Source organism: Gymnoscopelus microlampas, assembly GCF_963454915.1.
Source record: "Gymnoscopelus microlampas genome assembly, chromosome: 5".
NCBI lineage: Eukaryota > Metazoa > Chordata > Actinopteri > Myctophiformes > Myctophidae > Gymnoscopelus > Gymnoscopelus microlampas.
In genome coordinates, this window is record NC_139942.1 from 23157540 (window position 1) to 23177664 (window position 20125).

Consider the following 20125-nt stretch of genomic DNA (forward strand, 5'->3'; position numbering starts at 1 on the left):
TGGGATGAGAGAGGCCGGGTGTGTATAAACAGTATCATTTAAAATGATAAAAGAGTGAGGGATAGAGCGAGGGATGAAATGTTGTGTGATGTGTGTCAGAGAGGAAGCGGTGGAGACAGTCGTGGATTTGAGGGAGAAGAAAAAGATGGAGGGGGCGGGGCACTTTTTTTCACCTATCTTCCGTTGCTCTGATGCCGAGATGATGGAAGGCTACTGCGGCACGCTAATGTGCCGCCTCTCCCTTTTATGGGCAGTATTTCACTTGTCATTTTATTTATTTATTTACTTTATAAGCGCCGAGCGTTTGTATTCCACACACTCGCAAACAGGAATCCGCTGTAATAAGAACGAAATAGGAGTCATCGTCCTCTGTCCAAACAATTTTTGACAAGATAACCACTGAGTTTTGACACATGCGTAAGCGAGGGACAATGTCTAATGCAGAAAGTTTGGTGAAATGGTGGGAGAAGTCAGGTTAGTACACTGGTTCTCAAAGTGGATCTTGAACTCAGCTAAATGATTGAACCAAAGGGACCCTTACAGGTCTGTAACACTGAGGATTTTACTGTGTAAATTGGGTTCGCATAGATAAAAAAAAAAATCACATTATACTGGGGGTCGTTGAAATTAAAAAGGTTGATAATCACTGGCTTTAGAGGAGAGAGGGAGAAAGGGAGGGAGAGTTGAGTTGTTAACTGTTTGTGTGCCTCTGCCTGTGGTGATGCCTCCAGGTATGTGAGGGCACTTTGTATTCAGGCAGAGTGAGATACGGCTTTTGCCTGGTGGAGGGAGGGAGGGAGGGAGGGAGGGAGGGAGGGACGGACGGACGGAGGAAGGAGAAAAAGGAGAGGGGGGGGGGGGTATGAGGGATGATGGACAGAGAGGAGAAGAGGGCAGAGGGCAGCTGGCAAGATTAGCTAGTCCCTGCAGCCACATAGCATTACAGATAAAATGAAGGCATGCTTTCTCGCATTTTATTTCCCATTTCTCTCTCACTCACTCACTCTCTCTCTCTCTCTGTACTCTGTACTCTTTTCTTTCCATCACTCTACCTTTTTTCTATTTTGTATTCTCATTGTCTTTGCTTTTTATCATTTCAGTTCTCTCTCTCCTCTCCCTCCTTTTCTGTTGTGCTTCCTCCTCCCTCTCATTTTCAACTGTGGCTCTTTGGCTTCCCCAGGGAGGCGGGAAGAGAGAGAACAAGAGAGAGAGAAACTGGGAGAACTCCAGACACATAATGTGTGTTATGTTGTTTATTTATGTTTATTCATTTATTTATTTAATGCTTGTCTAACTCACGCCCCTGCGGCTAATTTGTTCTTTTTTTTTTTGGAAAGGCGCAAGCATGCAGGGTCGACGGCAAGGCAAAACAAGCGCGCCTGTAGTAGTCATCACCGGTCCCTGAGGCTCAGTCAGGAGACAGCAGCAGAATGGACTGGTTGGCTAGCTAAAAAAGCAGTATATACTATATATACATATATATACTCTGTATTTAACCAGGACACTCGGCATTCAGATCTTTTTAGTTTTTCAGGGCCACGGTAGACAGAAGCATAATTAAAAACACAGTTACAGACAGAAAAACAAACAGAATTTAAATAATTCATATTTCAATACAGATTTCTAAGAGTCCATACAGCCAAAGGCCAGGTAAAACAGACTATGCACCACTAGTGTACAAACACTGATCTCAATCTCTCTCTCTCTCTCTCTCTCTCTCTCTCTCTCTCTCTCTCTCTCTCTCTCTCTCTCTCTCTCACACACTCCCTCCATCAATCAATTCAAGTCAGTATGCTTTATTAGCATGGAAGATACATAAACCATGAGATCAAAGTTAAAAAAAAGACACTATCATGTAAAGGTCTCTTTCTCTTATGACTCTCTCTTTCTCTCTCTCTCTCGTTCCCTTGCCTCTGTATCTCTCGCCCCCGCAATCCCCTGAGCTTTGTTCCCACTGACTCCCTCACTCGTGCTCTCTGGCGCCCCGTCTCAAACAAACACTTAAGAGGAGATTGCACACTCCCTCGCTGTGGATGTGACTCAGGCGAACGCACGCTCACGAAGGCAAGGGGGAAAGGAGCATGTCTCAGAGAGCAAAACAAAATGACACGCACATTCAGTACACACAAAATGCTTGTTTACAATGTTTTTGAACACATCCAGTACAGTACAGTACATATTGTACACCACACACGTTCTCTCACTTGCAGTAGACACACACAAATACTCATTCCCAATGCTGTGTGTTTCTAGTTCCCTCCCTCTCATTATTATTCTGTCAAAACCGCAGGCATCAAACAGCAGCATTCACATAAATACTCATAAAGCTCACAAACGTGTACAGCATACGCTTGCACAGCATATACTTGTTTTCATGTCTTTGATTCCAGCTCACTTTATTAAACACACACTCACAAATTTGCGTTCATGTCCCTCTGTCTCGACGCATCAGTAACGTTAACACATTCCACGCCAGAGTTTAATATCATAATGTACTCACCAGTGCCAGCCATTTATTGCTATTTTTTTGTTTTTTTCACGTCGCCACAGACCTCGCTAAATCCGTTAAAATCGCGCGTTCAACTGTTTGTAAACACACAGGGTAGCTGTGTGAGACGCCCAGCGAAGACGTTTCGATCTGCGATCCGCCATATTGAACCTACAGCGGATAATGTTAAACAGCGATCAGCGATGAGAAAAACAACAACCGAGAAAATAGAGATTTAGTTTCCGCTTTAGAGTGGAGGCGGATGGGAACGAAAATCTCCGGATATGGATAATTCCGTTTCCGGTGGTGCTACAATGAAATGTGAACCTGCGAGAAAAAGAAAAAAAAAGACCACTTCGCGTAGATCTACGCGACTGGCACGCTGCGCAATTATTTAGGTTCGCGTTATTGGCACTCAATGTGTTGTTAATACTCACGCACTTACTCTGCCTCCCGCGGTCTTGTCATCCCGTCAAACACACACACGGAAATACTAGTTTTGCGATGGGTTTACAAGCAAGTTCACACTTTTTATATTTGTGTGTCTTGTGTCAATGCCAAGCCCCTCGCTCACAAAACACTCACTCACAAACGCTCTGTCACACGCAAATCCACACAAACACTAATTTGAAACGTTCCAACTTTCCAACGTATTCCCTTGAATACACTGCCTTTCTCTGTACTCTGTAACACACACACACACACACACACACACACACACACACACACACACACACACACACACACACACACACACACACACATTCATTGTTTTATTGCTCTCCATTGTCATTCAGGCAACTGTGAGGGTGGAGCTCTGTGACCGAGCTTTTATCAGATTTTGGGGGCCGTTCAAATGGATGATCCCAGAAGTTGCCGTGACCAAGGGAGAGACAGAGCAAGAGAGAGCGAGAGAGAGAGAACACTATTTTCTTTTCTTTCCTGTCTTTTCTTCTGCCTCTCCTCCTCCTTTTCTTCTTTTTTCTGTCCTCGATCCCTTCATCGCTTTTTCCACAGAGCACAGCTGCAGTCATTTGTCACACTGAAAAGAAAGAAGAAAGAATTTCTTTTTTTTCCCAGGATTCCCTGCAGCGTCGTATCCTGGGCCCTTTTTCTTTTTTAAGCCTTCTCCTAAGAAACAGGAAGTTTTCGCGGTGTCATCACATCAACGGCGTTCCACCGTCGTGACATTCTATTTGTGTCGGTTGATTACATTAGCAACACAGCACTGGAGAGGGCCTACTGTATCTTGCGCTCGGTGTGTGTGTGTGTGTGTGTGTGCGTGCGTGTGCATGTGCGTGACAGATGCGAAAGAGGGCGAAAAAAAAGAAGAGTGAGCAGCATAGCTGCTGTGTTCCATCTATCAGCAGAAATGTAAATCCGGTCAGTCATCCTGACTCGGCTAATCTCCTGTTTTGCGCCCGCATGAGTGCAGGACGTGCTGGTTCTCACGTAGGCATGATTGAGACATGCTTTAAACACTCATACAGGGGCACTCATGGCCTACACACACACACACACACACACACACACACACACACACACACACACACACACACACACACACACACACCCAGTCACACACACACACACACACACACACACACACAGTCACACACACATTCACACATACACACTTCCTCCATGTCACCCAAGAGGACAGGCGATAAGAGAGCTCCATGACAGAGACTCAGGTCTCTCTCAGCTCATCTCAGCTTATCTTTCCAATTAATATCTGCCTGCGCGCCAAAGAGACGGTTGCTGCGCGGCTAATGATCCGGATTACTGTCGCCTGCCGCTCCCGCTGCATGCTGGGAGCCCGATTCCCCTCCGGGGACTGTGATCTGTCACCCATTCTCGTCTCTTTCCTTCCCTCTGGTTCCCTTCACCCTTCCCTCTATCTCTCTATCTCTTTCTCTCTCCCCGTCACAGTGCCTGTAGCAGGGCACGCAAAAGTACTAATGACGGATGCCTCACCTCTCCTTCTCTCCCCATCTCCTCTCTTTCCCGCACTTTTTCTACCTCTTCTTCTGTCGCCTACCGTCTTGTGCAGCAGGTCATTTATCTTGAACTCTGCACTGTGGAGGCCCTTGTTCCCACACACACACACACACACACACACACACACACACACACACACACACACACACACACACACACACACACACACACACACACCTCCTGCAGTCTCATAATTTGAAAAGGGAAAAAAGCTGAGAGATGGCTCATTTAGAAACTGGGGCGGAATAGCACTACACCTCCTCTCCCCTCCTCCTCCCCTCCTCTTCCGTCACGGTGTGAACACTAATGAAGGGGAGATGAGTCTTCTCCTCAGTCCCCCATTTATCTCGGCCACCAAGAGACATGCACTCTCATCACTCTGCCTCCCCAGCTATGGTATATCTCTCTCTCTCTCTCTCTCTCTCCCTCACACTCACTCTCTCTCTCTCTCTCGCTCTCGCTCGCTCTCTCTCTCTCTCTCTCTCTCTCTCTCTCTCTCTCTCTCTCTCTCTCTCTCTCTCTCTCTCTCTCTCTCTCTCTCTCTCTCTCTGTCTCTCTCTCTCTCTCTCTCTCTCTCTCTCTCTCTCTCTCTCTCTCTCTCTCTCTCTCACACACACACACAAAAACACACACACGCACACACTCACACTCACTCACTGACAGTTTTCTACACCCACTGATGCAGAGCTTGAATGAAAACATGGCAAAGTACACGGAGATGGTTATTGTCGCCAGTAAAACATCAGAGATTTATCGACAGTTTTTACAGCGTGTTCAGCAGTCATCCTCAAATCGCTGGCTAGCATAAACACAAAACTCTTTGCATCCCAGTAGTGCTGAGAAAGAGGGAATCTGCACATACAGGAATGTGTTGATTTCTGCTTTCTTTTTTTTGCTTCTTTAGTTTTTTTCCCCTCAAAGTTGAGGACGGAAACCTTGTGGGGTGTGTGCATATCTGTGCATGCAATCACGGTGGCAGATTAAGACCAGCCTGCCAGCCAAATCTTAGCCTGCTGCTAAACTATTAGATTCTGGAATCTTATGGTTAGTGTGTCTGCTATAGGCAGGATACAGTAGCTGCAGTAGCTACTGCTATTCAACCAGGCAGTCAGCAGGTCAAATAGTGAAAGTGAAATTGTAGGGCTGCACCTGTCGATTATCTTCTTAGCGATTATTCACTTACTTTTTTGATCACTTGAAAAATCAAGAAGTGTTTTTTTTTCTTATATCAATGAATCAACGCAAAAACTATTCTGATAGATTTTTGTGTAATTGCCTAATTAACCACTTAAGCCCTATTTAAAATGTTTAAAAGATATATTTCTCTATAAAACAATATAATATAATAAATTAAAGTTGATTAGTTCAATGAACTGTTCCATGAAATTGTTAGTGATAATTGACCATATTCACGTGGCCGCCATTTTGCTCATACTTCATACTAGGGTGGGGGAGGTTGGGGGGAGTATATGTATGGTCAAAATGGGGGCTTTCACATAGTAAAATCCTCATTGTTAATTCAACTCTGAGAGTGTACAAATGGAACCAAATTGACCCATAAAGGTCCATTTGCTTCCATTTCTGCACTCTCAGACTTAAATGGACACTCATGCACTGCACTTTTATAGTGCAGTGGCTATCCACTGCAACCTTTGCACCATCTCTCTTTGCTCAGTTCTTCCAGCTCATGTTCTTTTTCTCTCTGCGTTCCCTCTACAGAGGACGTTTTCTGCCAGTCCCTACTCGGACCCCATCCAGGTGTCGCTTGGCAGAGTGGCACAGATGGAACAACCAGAGATGTTGTGGGTCATGGGCCCAGTGTTGGCTGTGGTACTCATCATCATCATAGTCATCGCCATCCTGCTGTTCAAGAGGTAAAGTCCTGCTTTCATGTGTATGTGTGTGCCTTTTTGAGTGTGTTTGAGTGGTGGTGTGACGGTGTGCATGCATGCATGTGTGAGGTGGAATTTCGGTGCCACAGATGCAGGTTACCTCACGTTGCATCAGGCATACTAATGAGACATGCCACTTCCATCAAGGTGCTCTCACATGGAACTGTAACGTCCAATTGCATTACCAAAATATGCCGTGTAAGGGCAATTGTGTGTGTGGGAGCGGGGGTGGGGGCTATGGGGTACCAAAGACAGACTTGACTTCCCATTCGGAAAATCCCCTTTTCTGGCTGCCAGATTTTGGATTGTTTTTAACGGTTGAGAGTGCTTAAAACTTAGCCAAAATGGCACCTGACATCGAAACAGCACGGGGTGACAGGGTGTCAGAAAGTTTGGGAAAGTAAGGGAAAGAATAGTCTGTCTGTCTGTCTGTCTGTGCGTGCATGGGGAGGGGGATAACACGCACTGGTCATTGCAAAGGAAATATGGCTTGAGGAATGGCGCCACACTTCTCCATTGAACTCGATGGACACGGCCGCCCTGTTCTTTTCTGTTTACTTTGAATGGTGTCCTCAAGCTTGACAGAGTTAGGCTGCCACATAGCATTATCTTGTCAATATTCTGTCTACAATCATTGTTGTACCTCAAATACATGCTTGTTGCGCGCGCACAGTACACACACGCACACGCACACACACACACACACACACACACACACACACACACACACACACACACACACACACACACACACACACACACACACACATTCATCATCGATCCGATGGTGGGTGAGCAAGTCTTTTCTATATAGACCAGTATGGACTTCTATATTATGTAGATCAAGGGACAATTTGAAAAACCCAGACACACAGTGATTCATTCCTTGAACATTTTTACACAGATTTGACTTTATTATTACATGACCTCTTCTATGTTTGCATTATTCAGATTAGCAGCCTATAATAAGACTTAAAAGCGGTGGTTATCTGCTAAAATATTAGATATTAGATAGACAGAGGCCACCTGGATACGCAGGGTATATAGATTGTTAACAGTAAACACCACAGAAAAAAACAACAACAGAAACACACCAAAAAGTTTTTTTTAAAGAAAATAGCCGATCTACAAGCTTGCAACGTGTCGCATCGCAACGCATTGCAAACTTGTAGATTGTTTGTTTTCACTATTTGTCATGCGATAAAGTATAGCTTAAGTGGTAAAGAAAACAAAACAAAAAAAAATAACAAGCTTACCCAGAACCAAGCCTAGAAACTAATGTGCATCTCTCTAGCTAGCGCATACTGTACCTCCGCCTGTTCGCACCGCGATGACTCCACTGGCAAAATCTCCCAATCTGCCATCGCCCCGCCTGGCAGGCATTCGCTGTGTATATCTGCCTCATACCAGTATTCTCAGACAGAGACTTGTTAATAATAGCCCGGAGAGCTTTCTTACAGCTCACTGCTGTGGAGTGTCTGTTTGAGAGACCCTTTTTCTCCCTCCATGCGCACACGCAGAATGACAGGAGGTGTAGTGGTGGGTGGGGGCAGCAGGAAGGGACCCCCCCTCTCGCTTGCCGACTGGCAGCATGACGTGAAGACATAATGGCGTTCTGCTGCTGAGGGGTTGTTTTTGTAGCCCCAGCCTGGACTGTGGCCGCCAAGACCAACACACCGACGACGAACAATGGAGGATGGGGGAGGGTATTTTCCATAAGCGTCAACTTCAACGTTAACTTCAACGTCTTCATCCCTGCTGCACTTTCGGTATGCAGGGTGTTTGAGAGTGTGGAAAGTTCAGGTTGAGCTCTAGTACACAGAGTTAGCAGGAAAAAAAGAGGGGGAAAACGGTTTGGACTCAGGAGAAGTTGGAGTAGTCTTGGGGGTCCATATTGACGTTATTAATCCCTCTCTAACCCCCCCCCCCCTTCCTCCTCTTCCTCCTTCTCTTTGCCCTCTGTGAATGCAGCAAACAGGAAAGGTGGGTAAAGCTACCATCATGCCTCAGTCACAGCTCCCATCAACTCCCTTCATTCAAACTTCATTTGTGTTGTGAATTTTGATGGTGCTCGTCCGTTCGTCAAGGGCTGCAGGGTCGGCCAAGAGGCATTCGGTCTTCAGTCAGGTAGTCTCGCTTTGAAAGACCTATACCAGTACATCTTGGGACATCACAACTCAAGGTAGTTGCTAGAACAGCAGCGAGAACGAACCCACGCCTACTGCTGCAGAAACCAGTCCTGTCACCCCCACAATATGAAGGACAGCACTAAGCACTAAATACTTTGGATTGATTCTGCAATGCAGTTATTAGATCTGAATTGTTTCCACCTGGTTTTAGCAACCACATTGAATTTAGAAGTCACCAGACGTATCGGTAGGCGGAGGTCTCCGAAACATGTGGCAAACGCGAGACTATCAGTGTGCTGCTGCCCCCACCCCCCCTCTACAAAAGAAGAGATGAAAAGGAAGTGGACTCTGCAGCCCTTGATAATTGGGGTGTAAGGAACCCCAGGGTCACACACATCCATGTAACCAATGCATGTCCCACACCGTTTCCAGTGTTCCCCTCACATCTTCCTGTCCGCCGTGGTTTGTCTTCGTACTGTCTTTCATTATCCCTGTGTCAGCATTGCCCCTTCAAGATTGGCCCCATCTGAATTATACCAAGACCTCACCTGCTGCTGAATGGGCCATTGTGAAGTAAATGTCAGCCAGGGGAGCGCCGCCCAAATAGAAATGTTCCCATCTTCTAAGCTGACATTTTCCACACGAGAATCCCTTTTTAGAGATTTTTCAGCTCTTTTTTTCTCTCGTTCCATTACCACTTCCTTGTGGGTAAAAAGCTCAACAAAGGGCTCTGTACTTCCCTCATTAAGCACAACCCCGGTCACATGCATACACACACCTGCACACAGCTTTTGCCCTCCCAGCGAGCGTGAGATGAATACCCTTATTGAGCCGCCTGCCATGTTTAAGTTAGCCTGGCGTCAAAGCGTGGTGGAGATTGGCATCTGTTTGCTTGGGGAGAGGAAGAGAGGGGAGTGCAGAAATGCAGATCATAAAATTTGCCTGCACTACTCCACCCCCGCCCTCCCCCGACCCTCCTCGTCCAGCAGTAGACCCTGGGAAAACCGGACACGGGCTGGCACGGCTCTCACAGTCGGAGAGGAAAGAGATTCTCGCAGTAGATTAGTCGTCACGCAGTTAGCATTGGCTTAAGCCCCCCGCAGCATCGCATAACAGGTGGCTGCGGTCGTGGGCTAGGCGCTAGGCGGCAGAGAGGGGGACCCCGGGCAGAGCTGTACGCCCACCAGCTTTATGTATTCTCACCACAGAAGGCACTGCTGCTGCCTAAACACCTACGCTCGCCACTTGCAAATGGAGTGCAATGAGATGTGAAATTTCCACAGGGCGCCCTGATGCTTCCTGACGCCCAGTTCCATTTGCATTCAGTGAGGGAGGCTTGCGTGTCTGCAGCTGGGTGGTTGTGTGTGTGTGTGTGTGTGTGTGTGTATGTGTGTGTGTGTGTGTGTGTGTGTGTGTGTGTGTGTGTGTGTGTGTGTGTGTGTGTGTGTGTGTGTGTGTGTGTGTGTGTGTGTGTGTGTGTGTGTGTGTGTGTGTGTGTGTGCGACTGCACTTGTTTGTGTGTGCGTGCGTGTGTGTGTGTGTCCAAGCCCACACGTGTGTGTGGCTGGTTGTGACTAATTGACAGCATACACAAGAGAAACAGTGAGAGTATATGCATAATACTCTCTCTCTCTCATATATATATATATATATATATATATATATATATATATATATATATATATATATATATATGCATGTGCAAGACAGTACATCAACAGATGCTGGTTGTCTGAGCATTAGAAGTCAGATTGCGTGCTCTCTCTCTCTCTCTCTCTCTCTCTCTCTCTCTCTCTCTCTCTCTCTCTCTCTCTCTCTCTCTCTCACTCTCACATTCTCTCGTCCCTCTCCCAAATCTGATGGAGGAAGCCACAGCCGATCTAGTCCGCGCTGTTTTGTTGTGCTATACAAAGCTGGGCTAGGCTAGGCTAGGCCTGGCAGAGCAGGTGCTGCAGAACTGGTCTAATTACCCCATGTTGAGCCACCCAGCTGATGAGCTAATTACAGCATGTGCCTGTTTTTCCTCTCAATCTGGAAAGCCAGTAAACACAATGTGCCATTTGTAGATTCACACACACATGCACTCTGTCACACATACAGTACATGCACGCATAAATATAGACACACACACAAACATTCACACAGCAAGGAAAATCAAACATTAAAACCAATTGCTGTGCACAAACATACTGTACACATGTACACACACACACACACACACACACACAGCAGCTGTCATCCATCCAGCAGCAAACAAACCTAACCTAGCCCACTCGGGGGAGATAACAGGATTTCTTCTAACGCATTAAAACCCTCCAGTTGGACAGCTACCGTATGGAGGAAGGCATATCCTAATTTATTCTCCTTGTATGATGGTGCCACATGCCGAACACAGAAGATTTACTTGCAAGTTCACGACGCGCTGTGAGCTTGTAGCTCGGCTATTTTCGCATCTGACACCAGCATGCAAAACCAGTACATAACGAAGTATAAATCAGGCTTCAGGGGGGGTAATGCACTCTGCCAATCCTTTGAACTAGCCCTCCGAATGGGTAACCAATACCATTAACCTCATCATGTGAGCCATCACCACAGGCTACGTTTCCCCCCAAACAGCCTTCACGTCCTGTGTCATCATTATTTACATTTGGTTGAGGCCATAGCGCCGGTGTGTCTTTATTACTATACCGATTAGGATGGTCGGAAACTATTGTAGTTCTCTCTCTCCCTTTCTCTCTTCCTCTCGACCCTTCAGGAAGCGGGCATCTCCCCTGCCCAAGGACGAACACTCTGGTGGGGTGAAGGACTCCCTGTTAGCCAACACCTCCGATCCCGTGGAGATGAGGAGGCTCAACTACCAGACGCCAGGTATGCAACAGTCTTTGCACAGACAACATAGAACATTTATACTATGTGGTATAAGGAACATTCCACATAGTATCATAATATTATGTATAGGATTTATACATGTACTTTTGGGGCTCTGAATAATAAAACAGCTGCCCTGGATATTCCGACTTTGTGACCATCCTGTTTGTTACCGTTGCCGTGGGAAACAGCTGTTAGTTAGCTAACTAGCTTGCTGGCTAGCCTAAAAATGATATCTATATGATTTTTTATTAATTGATACCGGTTCAGATTGTTTTCAGTTTGCTATGTGTGTGCGTGTGGATACACACGCGTGCGCACTGACTGGATGTTGACATGGGGTTTCACACGTCTCCTAGTCAACAATAAACTGTTGAAACCATCTATTGAAGTTGTGTGTATAGTAAATTCTTTATAGTTCTTTAAGAATATTGAATTTACAAAGGATAGTCAACATTTTACTTTCAATATACTAAAATAATATAGGAGGCTGGTGGTCTGGTGGTTTATGCATATGCAGCTCCATATAGAATATATTTCTTCCACGTGGGGAGTTAGAGTTTTATTCCAAAATGGGGAAACAAATTGCTTCCTGCAATTAATCTGCAAAGTCATCCATATTTAAAAAAACACTGCAAGATTGTGATGACTCATAACTACAATGGCACCACATACTGTACAGTACAGCGATGAGGTACAGTTAACATCGTTGTTCCTTCCTCAGCCTATAAACCCTGGCCAGACCACAAATGCGTTGCTAACACAATTACAGTGTCTAGCAGGACAACACAAAATTAAACTAAGTGTACCTAAAAAGCACGTTGCAGTGCAGCTATCCAGTGCTAAGTTGCTGGTAAGCAGAGCTATGCGGCATGAATTCAGATAACATCAGGGTTCAGCCGTTAAAGCCAAGGGGGCCGTCAGCATCACGCCCCAGCACCAACCACACCCCCCTCTTTCCTCCTGGCCACTCTCTCTCCGTCTGTCTGTCTGTCTGTCTGTCTGTCTTCTGTTTGTCTGTCTGTCTGTCTGTCTGTCTGTCTCTTTCTTTATCTCTTCTACTCCTCCTCCTCCCACCCTGAGCTTTCTTTCATTCCCCCAGCTGGTAATGAGTCCTGCTGCCTCTGATGTCAAGGTGAGCCAGGCAGAGGGAACAATGGCGCAGAGAGGAAATGTCAACTCTGTGTGCGTGCATGTGTGCGTGCACGTGTGCGTGCGTGCAGGCGCGCATGTGTGCTCACACACGCACAAAGTCCTTCTCATGGGTTATATTAGAGAGCCCACTCATCTTGCGCACACACACACACATACACACACACACAGCCCTTTTGAACCCCTGCAGAGGAATTAAGCAGAGCTGCAGCTCTAAAAGAGTGCTGTTCTCCTACTCTCCCTCCCTGCCTCCTTTCTCTTTTGTCTTCCATTTCCCCTGTAGGCGAATCTCTCTCTCTCTCTCTCTCTCTCTCTCTCTCTCTCTCTCTCTCTCTCTCTCTTCGCCATTATGCCAGCCAACTTCAAAACTAGCGATTATCAAAATCAGTGGCAGTCTGTCTTCTGTGACGTACATTATGGACCATTCCTTTGCCTTCTCTCTCTCTATCTCCCTCTGGTTCTTCGACACGCACACACTGCTGGAGAAATCCTTAGTGATTATTGTTCTGAAGTAGTCCAGTTGATTACGTCTCTGTGGAACCCCCTCCCCCTTGTGTGTGTTTGTGCGTGTTTTAGTGTGGGTGTGTATTTGTGGGTCTGGGGCTATGGGAATGATGCCCAGGTCTATCCTTGGACAGACCTGGAGTCAGATGTGTACAGTAGTTGTTATCATGGTTGGGGCTTTGGATTTAGGACAGTGCAAGAATTGTAAAGAGACAATTAGACAAATGTTTTGTTCTTTTCTATCAATTGTCAACTTTGCTGACACATTCTGAGCTCTCCTGATTCGATGGATGTGGCACATTCTGGCACTCATATAAGATCACAGCAAGACAGTAGTTGTCATTTGCAAACAGGATGGGGAACTAACAGCACACACACACACACACGCCACCTGCCAAATGCTGATAAACTCTCCGATGCGGCTGCTAAGCTCGCCTAATACAGCAGGCACTTCTGCAGGCAAACAGCCAGTCCGTTATCTTGTCCCCTCAAAAAATGAATAACAAAAAAAGGCATTTGGCATGCAAAATAAAAGAAGCAAAGTTAACTGCCGAACTTTGGTTTCCACCGGCCACTTAAAACCAATGGACAGTTTCCTACCGTGCTTGTTTATAGTTACAGCTGTGTACTGTAGTATACACAGTACAATTCTGCATTGTTAATTTAACTCTTGAGGGTGTACAAAAAGGCGGGTGTGAGTCTTTAGCCATCTACTCTGATGGGTATTTCTCTTCTTGCCTCCTCCTTCCACTCTCCTTCTTTTCTACAGGTCCCAGCTCTCACCGCTGCCCCAACACTCCAAGTTAGTCTCTCTCTCTCTCCCACTCTCTCTCTCCCCTACTATGTATTTCCCACACGTGCAGTTTCCCTCTCTCTCTCTCTCTCTCTCTCTCTCTCTCGTCTCACACCCAGTCTCATTCCTCCGTTGCAATTCCGACGGACATCTCTGCCCACAACGGAAATACTGTCTATACTTTGTTTGTTTGTTTATTTATTTATCAATCTCACGGGGAGGAAACAAACTGCAGTAGCATGATATAAGTGGGATGTGGGATTTTTTAAATAAAACTTCTACAAAAGGTCTCATTTATGCTGACTTTTCCACAGCTCCTTTTTGGTCAGGAAGCGTAGAGAGGTTCATGGGTAGCTGAGCAGTCCAGAGCCAGTGCAGCTTACTGTCCATTAGCCTGTTATCTTCCTCTTCACCGTTCATTAAACCAACAACATGACTGTAAAAGACCTGGCTGAATATGCACACACATACACACTTGTTAATATGCTTACAGGCAGGTAGACACCCACTGCAAGATAGTATTAAATTAGTCTAATTGGTCAGGTCTTGTCCCGTGCAATGGCTGCAGTTAGCGAGCCATTAGTCGTCAGTAGCAACTGTGGCAATAATGAGCATGTAGTGGCAGCGTATCCAAGACCATAACCCAGCCATTATCTTACTCACATAATTCAGCCAAATCCCAGTTAAAAGGGCGCTACTGTTAATACATCCACCTGTTTAATGAACATGTGTGATGTACACGCCCACACGTCTTAAACGTTGTTGACGTGTCCTCACGTGTCCACACACAGCCGCCACTTGAGACATGAGGCAAGTTCCCGGCAATCCATTTAGGCACACAGCATTGCCAAGTTCAGAGGCACAGGGGAAATTTGTGCTGGTAGATTAGCAATAAATCATCCAAGGCCTAACAAAAAAATATGTTGGTTTCCGGTTGGCGACCGACCCTATTAAATACGTGCGACCCAGATGATTTTATTGGCATTTGGAGTGAAAATAAAAAAATAAATAAAATTAAGTCAAAATCCGACCGAGTCGATCAAAAACGTCTTACAAAAAATATATTTGGTGCGACCACATTCGCGAAGTTTAATCAAAGTTTTCTTTCGTCTAAAATATCATGTGCGCAAATGTTTTGTTTTACTATTCATGCGTCATTGCGTCATCGCGAGGAGACGGCGGCACATGCACGTCCTCCTCCAGCCATGGACCTGTGTACAATGTCTGTCGTCTGCCCGTGCAAACCACCTCCTAAAATAATTCGATTGACTACTAAAACGTTTGCAGACATAATTAAGGAGGTGAAACAGTGCCGATGTCATTTTCATCTGCAGCAGGGAGACATGACCGAGCGGATACATGGACCCACATCTCAGTTGCAAAGAAAAATCACCCCTTGACTCTCGTTGCATATGCTGTTGAAAAGACAACTTTGGCATGGGTGGTGTGAGAGAGAGAGAGAGAGAGAGAGAGAGAGAGAGAGAGAGAGAGAGAGAGAGAGAGAGAGAGAGAGAGAGAGAGAGAGAGAGAGAGAGTGAGTAGCTGCTCATTCCGGGTTATTGGGCTCAGGGTTGCCTCTTATTCCAAATAAATTACTAGGCGCCATCTGAAAAGTCCTTAATGCTGTACACAGCTTCCGACAACAACTCTAAAAGACGTTGTGATCCGCTGGTCCACTGGTTTAATTCATGTGCCGATACAGACGTCTTCGCATCTATCCAGCTGTAGCCTATTAAAGCTCGTTAAGACTCGTCCGAAAGTTTAACAAAGAGTAGTGTAACATTTTTAGTCAGAGGTTAAAACAAGCCAAAACAGTGACATAAGGTGAGCTGAGAGATGAAACAGGGACCCCCTTCTATATTGTATGACATTTTTACTTGGTCTGCTCTTTTTACCCCTCTACACCTATATACCTCTTTGCCAAAAATAGCAGATCTACAAGCTTGTGAGCTTGTAGATCTGCTATTTTTGGCTTTAGTCCACCTCAGAAATGGGATGCTAGTGGTTAATGTAAGAAATATATCACACAAAGATTTGGTGGCCCCCCCTGTAGTAACTCTGAGGACCCCCTAGGGGTCCCGGACCCCCTGTTGAAGACCCCTGGACTAAAGTGACATGAGGTAAATTTCTCACCTTGAAAACAATTAAATGCAGACATGTCCTTCTATGTGTCTGAATGCGAAAACCTTATTTATTTGTTTTTGCTTTTAGTTCAAATAAGAAAATCATTTTGCATTAAGATAAGATTGTGTTAGTTAAAAAATATTACCATTTTTAATAAATAATAATTTCAATAACTGATCTCAATATGGACCCATAATAAGTTTTGCCAAAATCATGCAGCTCTAACGGCTAACAGCAACAGCCATAACAGCAATGGTATTATGGTACAAATAAATAAATATAAATATAAATAAATTATATAGGCTACAGTAGTAGTATTCTTTTTAAAATTCTTCTTGTTTTTGTAATGACTTTAGGCCTTTCGTTGCATAGTTAGGGCATCAATATTATAGCCATATCATGATATTAGACTGGATATCGTCGTGATTGTGATTTTGGATATTGTACTATTATGATATGGCATAAGTGCTCTTTTCCTGGTTTAATCTTATTGGTACTCTGTATTGGCAAATACACAAAATTAAGTACTTGTACTTAGCCTGAAAAAAATCTAGTTAGAAAATAGAAAATCGGTATCGGTAAAACCGGTATCGGCAGGTCAGACTTTTAAAAAAACGGAAATCGGTATCGCCAAGGATTTTCCAATCGGTGCATCTCTAACTCTACCTCTAAATGTGATATATGGCACTTTATTTTGTATCTTTTACTCAGCTGTTTGTTTCAGTTGTCTGAGTCAGAATGCAGGGATGCTTTGGCAGTGTTTCTGGCTAGATGGTTTTGAACCTCCCTGAAGCCGAATATACTGCATGCCTAAATGCAACGGATGTGCAATGATAGCGTTTTAAGCAGTAAAGATGTATACTGTATATCAGTAATAGAATGGGCTTCAATGTTAAAGCTCTTAGTTCTGAATTGAGCTCATCTCATACCCTGGGGTAAAATGTTTTGTTTCCTGGTTTAATTCATTCACCAGTCAGTATTCTTGGTTTTCCAGCTCCTCAGGCCATTGGTTAGCCAGTTTGATCCAGGGATAGCCAGTAGCTAAAATATCTGCTTCAAAACACTTTATTACTTGAAGATGTTTGTTTTGTATTAATATTTTTGGTATGTGAGTGATACAGCACTTTACTTTGGTACTTTACTTAGAGTTGAATTAAAACTCAAAAGTATTCAACCAGTGTGTGGACATTCTATTCAAAGTTTTCAATTGTTTATTGTTTGTTGTTTTCAGACACTATTTTGTAAGTGCAGTGTACATGAACCATTTAATGATTTAGAAATTGGTAACTCAGGAAAACATAGAATATATTAAAAAAGAAGCATTATCGATCATTGCCATAGGAAAAAAAAAAAAAAAAAAAACTACCTACCCATCCTTCCCACGAGGAAATAAAATAAAATAAAATACTTGCTACCCATCCTTCCCACGAGGAAATAAAATAAAATAAAATACTTGCTACCCATCATTCCCACAAAAAAATAAAATAAAAAATAAAATAAAATAAATTCCCTACCTACTCAGCCCTAAAATGACAGCCAACCGGAAACCAAAGTTTTTTTTTTTTAGGCCCAATAGCTCAGCGATGAGAAATCTACAGAGCAGCGGGGAGGATGGTTTGAATTTAATCCAGCCCAACACGCCCTGGGCTGGGCCAAAAATATAGTTTATTTTGGGGAGTTTCAAAGGAAAGTGTGACTTGGCTCGTGACCAGTCTGTGCATATTTTATTTTATTTTATTTTATTTTATTTTATTTTATTTTATTTTATTTTATTTTATTTTATTTTATTTTATTTTATTTTATTTTATTTTATTTTATTTTATTTTATTTTATTTTATTTTATTTTATTTTATTTTATTTTATTTTATTTTATTTTATTTTATTTGCCTGGACGTGACAGTAAGACTGATGTGTGGACTCATGATCATCTTGGTTGTCACCATCTCTTCCATCAGAGGAGGGAACGTTGTGGGGGCCAGGGGAGATGTCTGCTTCCTGCTTCTTTTCCTTCCAGGAGCATGCTCACTCCAGTCACTCATGTGCATTGCTGTTCTTCACCCCAGCCCCACCTCCGCCCCCACTTTTAGCATGGCAACGATGTCACCAAATGTCACCAAACACTTTGTTGAACTTGTGCTCTCTCTCTCTCTCTCTCTCTCTCTCTCTCTCTCTCTCTCTCTCTCTCTCTCTCTCTCTGTATACACTCTGTTTCTCTCTATACTCTCTGTTTTATTTTGTCCCTTTCCCCTCTTTATCTGTTTTCTCAACCTTTCTCTCTTTCTCTCTCTCCCTCTTTCTAGTTCTTTCTCTCCCTAATCCTCATGCATTCTTCAGCACAGTGCACTCTGCTCACCGTTGCCACAGTCACCTCATGGTCCCACTGGCAGCCTCGCTCACACTGTGGTCAAACAAAGTGTTGTTGTTGTTGTTATTATTGTCGTCGTCAGTGTCTCTCAAAGGACCATGTCCGTTACTCCATACTTCATCTTTCTCTCTCCTCCTTCCTGTTCCAGGAATGAGGGAGCACCCGCCCATTCCTGTGAGCGACCTGGCCGACCACATAGAGCGCCTGAAAGCCAACGATGGCCTCCGCTTCTCCCAGGAGTACGAGGTAAAAGATGGGAGAGAGTGGTTGAGTTGCTACATTTCCATTTCCTGGGATGTAAATGTATCCCGTTTTGCTGTTCTGTCAGAGAGAAGCAGTCATTAAGTGTCTTGTATCCCATAATGCACTGTGTTCTAATGGATTATGGAGGGCCTCTTTTCTCAGATGTTCTTCAGTCATTTGTACAACTCCATTAACAGGCCCACCAGGAAACCAACACTTACATTAAAAGGGAGCAAGTTGCTTTTCACAAAAGCTGGCAGGTGGCGAGTCGCTTAAGCAATCTGCGCGCGTCTCGATTATTTCCCAGAAGAAAGTTATTTTGCCAGTCTCTCCCATGCAACTCAGTGAGGGATTATCTCTTGTCAGTGTGTACCCCAAATCCCCCCGCTAACCATAGCCTACCCCACACACACCCTTAAAAAAAGTGGGAGAGAGCAAATTTGCATTTAAAGTGCCACGTTTTTTGGGAAGGGATTGCCGTAAGCCACAGTGAGAGTGCAGTTGCCTGTGGGACTATCTAAGGACAGGGAGAAGAGGAGGGCATAGGCGTACAGAGAAAAAGAAAAACAGCTTGTGTCATTTGTTCCGACCGTTCACTTTATTCTCCCTAATCGGTCCCCATTCCCCATCGCTGACACTTTCAACAAGGCGGTTGGAGGGCAGTTTTCCTTGTTTTGTGTATTTTGTTTTTTTGTTTTTTTCCTAATTATATGGCTGTCTTCGCCTCTATTGAGCTACTGTAAACACATCACAGTGAAGCCATAAGAGTCTGGTGTGGCCACAGTCCGTTACTGCTCGGCTGCACCTTGTCCAGCCCCCACACCGAACCCTCCCACCCCCGCCCGCACCCTCCTCCTGCGCTAGACAGATGGCCATCCATCTCATTGCTTTGTCACAGTCACAGTAGCCGGCCGCTCCCCGCTGTGACTTCCTCCGAAGCAACCGTCGATAGAGCTCACGAAGGCCTCGTGTACGTCCTCTTCCCCTTCCTTCCCCGCCAATTTTTCTGGGGAGCGGTCTGTCGCACATCTGTGACCCCCTGCCTCCTCCTCCTCGCCGAGCGCCAGCATGCTGAGCAAATCACTCTGGGTAATGAGCGATGTTTGTCAATCCGGCTGAGCTACCGCTCAGCTCAACTAAGACAAGTCTGTCCTTTTTTTTATCAGAGGAAGCAACGCCACACAGCAGCCTTCATTGCCGTTATCATTATCATTATCTTCCATCAACCGCATTTCCCAACGTGTCTAGTGCAGCCATTTTCCTCTACCACCCCCACCCCGATCCCCCTTTCCCTCTCCACCTTCCCTGACTAACTTGTTTGCCAGTTGTCGTTGGTCTTGCGTGCCACGCCGTCTTTGCGGAGCTTTCAAACTGGCGTGACATGTTTTGACTGCAAATGAAATGTTCCCTTTCAAACTGGCGGGTGCTGGCAGACAAATTGGCAATGTCGAACTCATCAGCGTCTGTAGGCCCGTATCCAAATGACTCCCACTATCGAGCAATTTGGAGCTCTGTTGGAGCCTTTCTTTGTTGACTGAGCAGGGTCCCTTTCAACTAAAACATTCC

At 44.9% G+C, this 20125-nt stretch overlaps 1 protein-coding gene across 4 annotated transcripts in view; it reads left to right on the forward strand.

The window, feature by feature from the left end:
- Positions 1–20125, forward strand: part of ptprfb (protein tyrosine phosphatase receptor type Fb) — a 197956-nt gene that overhangs the window by 154845 nt on the left and 22986 nt on the right. For all 4 annotated transcript variants that reach the window (XM_084057480.1, XM_084057481.1, XM_084057479.1 and 1 more), the window contains 3 exons: positions 6209–6363; positions 11266–11378; positions 18465–18562. In XM_084057480.1, the coding sequence (XP_083913606.1) occupies positions 6209–6363; positions 11266–11378; positions 18465–18562 (366 nt within the window). The remainder of the gene's footprint in view (positions 1–6208; positions 6364–11265; positions 11379–18464; positions 18563–20125) is intronic.